The following is an 8,778-nucleotide window of genomic DNA, read 5'->3' on the forward strand; positions in this document are numbered from 1 at the left end:
GACCCGCCCCTAAAGCCGGACGGCTACACTTTGGTGCCGATCTCCCAGGCGATCCCAGTGCAGGTGGATACGGCCATGGGTCTGCGACGCGTGAGGACTGCCGAGAAGTACGGGAAGAGCTACCTCTGCCTACTGCAGCAGGTCTTCGTCGCAGGTGAGTGCCCTCCTCGCGGGCTCCCTGCCCCCCAGCCTGGAGCTCGCTCGGCCATCCCTTCCCGTTGCCCGGCGGGGGGCCGCGTTGCGGGCGTGCAGCTCTGTTCCCGGACCGTGAGGAAGCCCGGGAGGGAGGCGGCGTGAGAGTGTGTCCCCCGTGGCCAGCCCAGGTCCCCTAGCCACTTCCCATTCGCCTCGGGGCGTCCCGGGGCAGCTGGCGAGAGACTGCATCGTCCACCTTTGCATCCCGCACCCCAGGACCCAGCCTCCCCGAGGGCGAACTTTCCTTGTACTAGTCCCTGAAACTGGAAAAGCGAGTTGTTGTTGTTGTGTTTTTGAATAACACGTGTGGGGGAAACCAAGTCAAAAAGGCGCTCGGATTCTGAGGCCGGTGGCTCCGCAGTTGGAAGAGAAGTTGCAGGGAAACAGCTGCTGCCACCCATTTGGGCTTTTCACCCAAACAAGTGCATCTTTCCAGCTTGGTCCATGAGCTTCCTGCCTCTCGGGGTCCTCACGACAAAGGCAGAAGCTCTTGTTTGTGTAGGAGGGCAAACAAAAACAAAGCCCACAAACTCACAAAACCTTTACCGCCGCCGCCGCTGTTCGGTCAGGGGTGTGAGTAGTGTAACGTGGATTCGGTCACTCGCCACTCACGATGCACACGTTTACCAAGCCGGAGTTGCCCAGCGTGGGGGTTGGCGCCGCAGGGAAGGTGCAGCAGGCTCCCGGGCTCCGAGGAGATGAGTCCCTATTGGACCGTTGCGACTGGGGCGCGGGAGTAGCCCGAGAGGAGACCTTAAGTGCAGCCAGGGCTTTTCAGACGAGTCTGCAAGGTGCTGCAATTGATCGGCATGTTTTCCTGTGCTCCTGGGGTTCTTTTGGCTTACCAGGTGCAATGGGAGTTTTGGTATCCAAAAAATAGACCTGGTGGCAATTTGCCACAAATCAGGTAGCCACAACACATGTTGCAAATATCCCTGCTGATTCAGGACTCCCCAGGAATCTGAAGGAGGCCGTGCATTCAGGGCTGTGGTCTATGCATCTTCATAACACAGAACATTGTGGTCTTGCCTGTTTTGTTTTGAGGTGGTCAATATTATTTTCTACACGTAATACATGACTAAGGGGAGTGTGGTGACGGGGCCCAAACTCTTAACAGGTCTCAAGAGCAATTTAAATGTTTTTAGGAGGCTGCAAAAGAATGTTGCTGAGCATGCAAACTCAATGAGTGTGAGTAACTTCCCTCCGAGTAGCCCAAACCATGGAAATAATACATATACATAATGTGTGATAGGTTAGTTTGTATCTTTTGAAAAATTGTATTTACTAACCACAAATTGAACAATGCACATTTTAAAAATTCAGATGATACGGTGTAAGATCAGATTTTTTTTCTATCCCATCCTGTCCCATCCCCATCATCCAGTGTTAGCACCTTTTGAAGTATGTTTCTGAATCGTTATTTCTTTGTTTTGATGTATTTAGAGACACGTGTAACCTGTTTCCTAAAAAAAAGTAAATAAGATGGAATCATTCTATATGTATTATTTCATAGTTTGCTTTCTTTTTACAATTAAAATTACTTTTATCCTCAAAAAAAAATCTTGCAACTTTCTGTGTAGTTCAGGGGAAAGTACTTTGTGTCTTTTCATTTACCTCCTGCATCTTCCTGAGAGCTAAAAAAAATCGCCACAGGGGAATTGTGTGCTTAATCACAAAAGTCAAGTTAGCTATTCTAAGTCGACATTTCTACTGCCAGTGATTTATTTCTAGAGTTGTGTGATGTTTCATCTTCCTGTACCTCTGATGGCCTCTGCATGTTGGCAGGTCCCCATCACTATGGCATTACAACGTATCACAGCACCTAAATGACACTGGTTGCTGTGCTTTGATTTTACATGGGCTTGCAGTACTTTTTTGCCTTTCAGCATTTTCAGCAGTAACCTCTACCTCCATATGGACCAACAGGGTGCTGTGGAAGGAGTTGTATCCATGCGGCTAGAACACATACCATAGTACAATAATTTTATCTGTGAAAGGAATTTCATATACTTTAAAATAGTCATATATTTTAAAATATATTTCCAAAGTTTTTCATTATGATAAGGAACTTTCTGAAAGACTACTTCAATAATGGCCATTTAGAGACCGCTCACTACCAGGAACTATACTACAGTGTAATAAGCTAATTACACGTGCATGTGCAGTATCCATCCTGGGGCAGCCAGAAGAGGTAACTACTGACTTTACTTAGGGAGTTGGGGGATGACTTGAATCTTTGAGGGATGCATAAAAATTTCCAGGTGGACAGTGGGTGGGAATGGCGTGTGTAGGGACAGTTGGGGAGAGGGTATTCTGGGCAAAGGAAATAAGATGTGTAAAGACAAGCAGAAAGGGGAGAGCATAGGAGGTTTGGGGAACTGTAGATGCTTTTTAAATAATTGAGCTGTAAAGTATGGAAGGTAAAGGAGAGAGATAAATTTGGAGAGGCAGGCAGGGGCCACATCTGGCATAGCCTTGTAAGGTGTGTTAAAGGGTTTTACTTCATTTCCAGGGCAATGAGGAGCCATTGGAGCATTGTAAGCAGGGGAATAGGGCAAGACTGCTGCATACGGTCGTTCAGGTTGTGCACTGCAAACCCCTTTGGGGCTCCATTCATAGAGACTACACCATGAAAGATGCCCTTGCTGGGGTTGCACGGTGCACAATATGCACAGTGGTCAACAGTGCCTGTGCATGGTGGGACTTTTTGCTTTTACAAAGATCACTCTGGCAGTTGTGTGCAGGATGCAGTGTGCGGAGGATGTGGTGGGGAGGAAGGAGACCGGAAGTGGGGTGCCTCGTTAGAAAGCAGTTGAGGTAAACCAGGTATGAGTGGATGAGGGGGGATGGAGAGAAGGGGAGAAGCCTGAGAGAATGCAAAGGTGGAATGATTTGACTTGGTGACTAGTTGTGGTGTTTGAGGGACAGGGAGGAGATGAGGTTAATTCCAGGTTTCTGGTTATGGTGACTTGGAGGGAAGAGATACCATTAAGACATGGAATGGAAGAGGAAGGGCAAGTTTGGGTTTCAATGTTGGGTATGTGGTTTCTGTGGAATGTTCGGGTAGAGCTGACCAACAGGTCTGAAGCTGGGAAGAAGTGGATCTTATTTCTTACTCTCATGTTAAGCAACCGACACTGAAGTTCTTTCCTTAAATCCACTTATCTATGGGCTATATTGATAATCAGCAAATTTAGCACAGAAGTAGCCATACATTTATTATCAACTTACCTTTTGAACTTGCCCTTAAAGTTTTTTTTTTCCCTTCACACGTTTCTTTACCTGATGATGAAAAAAATAAAAATAAAAGGAAAAAGAAAGAAATATTTTGCCTTCCTCACAGGAGAAAAGAATGTAAACTATATTGATCTAAAGTAACCTTAGACAACTCAGGTAAGTAGTTGTGAAAAAACTGTTCATTGCAAATTTTATCTTATCAGATTTTAGCTCAAGTCGATGTGTAAATCACAACAGAATTTAATTATTCGATGTACATTCCAGTATGGTGTAAAAATGTATTCCAGTGATGGTCGGTTATCGTGTCACACTATACTGTGAGTCCTCCACATAACTGATTTTTCTGGGTAATTGAGGTTCACCATTTTTAGTGCCTGATTTTCTTCCCCGTGAAAAATCTCTGTTGTGAATAAAAAGAAATTTTCAAAAAGATTATTTACCTTCTTGACCCCCGAACCTGGAAATAACTGCATTCTTTCTTGACGACTCAAGATTGTCCTTATAATAGCATTAGTTATTTTAATGTTCTGTATACATTGCTGTCTCAGGGGCTCCTAAACTGTGCAGCGCTGTTTGTCCCTACACTAAATGGGCATGGATTGTTCTGCCTTTTAATTTGTAATGCCCGTTTTTTCGAATCTTTCCCTATATCCCCTCTCTGTTGGCTGTCATTTCTTGCTGCTGTTAATTTAAGTGTTTCTACCAACCAGCTGATATTGCCTAATCCTCGACACCCCTCCATTGCTCCTTCTGAGGTGTTATGAGTTAGGGATTGAAATAGCCAAACTTGTTAATACTGTCTGAAAAATACGAGTAGGTAGATTATAAGTAGGGCTGGGGGGGGGGGTCTAAGTCTACTGATGTATATGAACTCAGTACATGGATTCTGTGATATCTATTCCGATTGCACAAAGCTTTTTATTTTCTTTCTTTTTAAAAGTTTTCAGCTATGTTCTGGAGGGTTGATGTTAAATACATTATCAGTAAAATCTGTGTTCTCCTATTCACTGCCGTAGTGCAGTTTGCAAAATTGTAGTGTTTTAATTCCTTGTAAAACAAACCAACAAGTGTGTTCCAAATCTCTCCATAGATGCAGATGCATTTTATCCATTGCATTTCTTAGGCATGCCTGTAGGTGCTCGGCGCTAGGAAGCACTCCATTCTTAGAAGTTGCCCCCAAGGGTTGAAAGCAAGTGCCCCTGATCCTGCTCTGCATCTTCTCAAGCAAGCACCCCCCTGAAGGCTCAGTCAACAACCTGCACCTCACCTGCCCCAGGGCAGAGGTGGAGCTGCCTTCTGTCTGAGTGCTGACACAGGGCCAGCGCCCTTTTCTAGTGCTGCTGGGTCTTGTTCCAGAGACAGTTAGCTTCTGGCAAGAGGCTGGTGTCACAGCACTTCCTCCTAATTATTTTTCACCCAAACCTGGTTGTATGTGTATGGCAAATGTAACAATCTGACTGACTTCTTGTTATTTTCAGCACTGGGAAGGTGACATTGGGCAAAGATGAGAGGTAGGTGAGGAAGTGAGCCATCAGGGGTATCTGGGGGATAGTGTTTCAGGCAGAGGGGGCAGTTGGTGGAAAGGTCCTGCAATAAGAGAGTGCTGACAAGTTTAAGGAACAAGAAAGGGGATCAGTGTGCCTGAAACAGAGTGAGTGCATTTGTGTGTGTGTGTGTGTGTGTGTGTGAGAGAGAGAGAGAGAGAGAGAGAGAGCGATAGAGGGGGAGGGGGGTGAGAGAGAAAGAAAGAGAGGGAGACCAATTAGGAGGCTATCAGTATTAAGATTGATGACAGCAGCTTGAACCAGAGAGGTAATTGTGGAGGTGGTGAACAGTGATAAGATTCTGGATATGTTTTGAAGACAGAGCCAAAAGGATTTGCTCATGGTTTGGACATGGGATATAAGAGAAAGAGGAGTCAAGGATGAGAAGATTTTTGGTCTGAGCAAGTGGACGGCAGAAATTTTCATCAGCGGAGAGGGGGATGCTTGTAGGAAGAGCAGTTTTGGGGGAAAATCATGAGGATTAGAAGTTTGGTTTGGGAGCTGTCAACGTGGAGATGCCTATCAGATATCCGTGTGCAGATGTCAAGTAGGCAGTTCAGTATAGGTAGGAGTCTGGCACTCAAGGAAGAGATCAGGGCTGGAGATAGAATTTGGGAGTCATTAGCCTTAGAGGTGGTGTTTAAAGCCTGGATTAGTGAGTATAGATAGAGAAGAAATCAGAAGAAAGTTGTGTCCCACCCATGAAGACTTGCGGTTGACTTGTGGCTTTTCCCCAAAGCAGCATTTATTTGGGGAGGAAGGAAAGCACAAGGTAGAAGCAGTGTTCCAAATGACAAATCGTTTCTGTGGTTTGTTGTTCAAATGTTTGTGCTGTCAGATTTGTTGACAGGTCACTTTGACTCATGCTTTTTTGTTCACAGTCTGGGACCAACATAATCTATGCCTGGGAGTGAAGATGAGGACTATGTTTAAAGCTTTCCAAAGCAGGAAACTCTATAATTGAAATGTTAAACTGATCCTTTTTTATGGATACAAGAAATCTATTGCTTAGTCATTATAGTTAAATTCGTGCTGCAGACATATCCCTTCTTATCTGATTCTTTCCTCAGTAGAAATATTCATCAGGCACTATTGCTTTCCAATTGAGAAGACCTCTATCTAATTACCTCTGTCATTTTCAATGCATGATATAATTTTATAAATATAATACTATTTTAATGGAAAACCCAAAGGCTGATGGCAATTTGAAAAGAAGGGCTATTTTACACTCACAGTGAAATATGGGGGCTTGTAAAATAGTTGAATTTTAGTCTTCCAAGGTACCTAGACAGCAAATATAGGAAAATTTTAATATAGTGAAATTTACTCTTAAAGGCAGATTATCTTCTCCTTGACTTTCTTTCAAATATATATTAATGATATTGTAACCTCTGCCATGAAGAAGTTAACTGTTTCTGTTAACCTGGCAGATTTGGGGAAACACTTTTTTAGCAGCAATTGAAATATACATATGTGCATTTTTTCTCCACAAAATTATGAGCCAGCAACCCAGTGGAGGTATGTCTGCTGTTTTCAGCTCTTTTTTTTTTTTTTTTTTCATCAATCTGAAAAGGGAACAAGAACCATTCCTAGAAAGGGGGAGCAAAAAAGAATTTTGTTAGCAAGAGGGCAAGTGGAAGAAACAGAATCCTATTCTAGTTATACCTGAGCCTATTTTTTTAAACAGCTTTTATTGAGATATAATTCACATACCATGTAATTAACCCATTTGAAGTGGTTTTTAGTATAATCACACATTAGTGCAATCGTTACCACAATCTAGGTTTAGAATATTCCCATCACCCCAAAAAGAAGCCCCATACCCAGTAGCAGTTACCCCCTATTTTCTTCTAACAGCCTTTCTCTCCAGCCTCTGCAAGCCACTAATATACTATCTCTATCTTTAGATGTATCTGTTCCGGACATTTTATCTAAATGGAATCATGCAATATGTGATCTCTTTTGACTGGTTTCTTTCACTAAGTATAATGTTTTCAAGCTTCACTCATGTTGTAGCAAGTGTCATTACATCATTGTCTTATATGGCTGAATATTATTGCTTTGTAGATATACCACATTTTAATTATCTATTTGTTAGTTGATGGACATTTGAGTGGTTTCCACCTTTTGGCTATTGTGAATAATGTTGCTGTGAACACTCTTATACAAGTTTTAGAATGGAAGTGTTTTCATTTCTCTTTGGTCTATATGTAGGAAGATATTGCTGGGTCATGGAGTAACTGTATGTTTAATCTTTGAGGAACTTCAAAGCGGCTGCCCCATTTTACATTCTCACCATTGACGTATGAGGGTTCCAGTTTATCCACATCTTTCCCAGTACTTGTGAATCTTTGTCTTTTTGATTTCAGCCATCCCAGTGGGTGTGAACCGGTTTCTCGTTGTGGTTTTGATTTGCATTTTCCGAATGACTAGTGACGTTGAGTACCTTTTCATGTGCTTATTGGGCATTTGTATATCTTCTTTGAGTAAGTGTCTATGCAGATTTTTTGCCCACTTTAAAATTGGGCTACTCTTGTTTTACTGCTGAGTTGTAAGAGTTCTTTATGTATCCTGGGTTTGAGATCCTTATCAGATATTTGATTTGCAAATATTTTCTCCCAGTCTCTGGGTTGTCTTTTTATTCACTTGATGGTTTCCTTGGAAGCACAAACATTTTTAATTTTGATGAAGTCAAATTTATCTTTTTTTTGTTGATGTTGTTACCTGTGCTTTTGGTGTCAAGTATAAGAAAACATTGCCTAATTCAAGGTCACAAAGAATTACAACTATGTGTTTATCTAAGAATGTTATAGTTTTATCTATTACATTTAAGTCTTCGATCCATTTTGAGTTAATTTTTGTGTATGGTGTGAGATAGGGGTCCAAATTCATTCTTTTGTATGTGCACGTCTGGGTGTCCCAGCACCATTTGTTGAAAAGAATATTCATTCGCCATTGAAATATCTTGGAACCCTGAATGAAAATCATTTGACTCTACATATAAGGATTCATTTCTGGACTCTCAATTCTATGCCTCTGTCTATCTGTAAGTCTATCATTATACCTGTCTTGATTATTGTAGTTTTGTACTACATTTTGAAATCAGAAAGCATGAATTTTCCAAATTTGTTATTTTCTTTCAGGATTGCTTTGGCTATTCCAGGTCTCTTGCATATCCATATGAATTTTAGGATTAGCTTGTCAATTTCTGTGTAAAAAAGCCAGATGGGATTTTGCTAAGGATTGCATTGAATCTGTAGATCAATTTTGAAAGCCTTTGAACCTCATTTTTATAGTTGTACAAATTGAGGTTCCTCCAACTGTGGGGTACTCTCTTTTAAGGTATTTTACAATTATTTACTATAATGAATATTAGCATTCTGCCCATCAGTTCTCCTATTGGATGGTTATTCATCTTTAGTTGCTATAATTTAGAAGGATTACAATATATTAATTTATTTCTAGTATGAGAATTATTCTAGAGACCCTGCTAAAGGCTTAGGAGACAGGAAAGTAAGAATCAACCAGAGCTCTCCAAAGGGAAAACAACAACATAAATGAAAACAAAAGCAACAACAAAATATCATCACTAACTGTATTGTGTTTGTGATTCAGCATTCGGCAGGCAAGTTTGTGTAGGACTGGGGTGGAGTAACAGAGAAAATGAGAGGCATGTGTTTTCTTCACTCTTTTAAAATTTTAATTTTAATTTTAATTTTATCATTACGCAATGTAAACATTTTTCGTAGCCCTTTACCAATATCTCACTAACCCCCCCCCCCCCCCCCCCCCCCCCCCCCCC

General features: G+C 41.8%; 1 protein-coding gene across 2 annotated transcripts in view; it reads left to right on the forward strand.

The window, feature by feature from the left end:
* The first annotated feature begins 75 nt into the window (after window positions 1-75).
* The window catches only part of MCF2 (MCF.2 cell line derived transforming sequence), a 98,037-nt gene continuing 89,334 nt past the window's right edge, over window positions 76-8,778 (forward strand). For both annotated transcript variants that reach the window (XM_008584382.1, XM_008584384.1), the window contains exon 1: window positions 76-154. In XM_008584382.1, coding sequence (XP_008582604.1) covers window positions 76-154 — 79 coding nt within the window. The remainder of the gene's footprint in view (window positions 155-8,778) is intronic.

This window comes from Galeopterus variegatus, unplaced genomic scaffold, assembly GCF_000696425.1.
Source record: "Galeopterus variegatus unplaced genomic scaffold, G_variegatus-3.0.2 Scaffold3252, whole genome shotgun sequence".
Classification (NCBI taxonomy): Eukaryota; Metazoa; Chordata; class Mammalia; order Dermoptera; family Cynocephalidae; genus Galeopterus; species Galeopterus variegatus.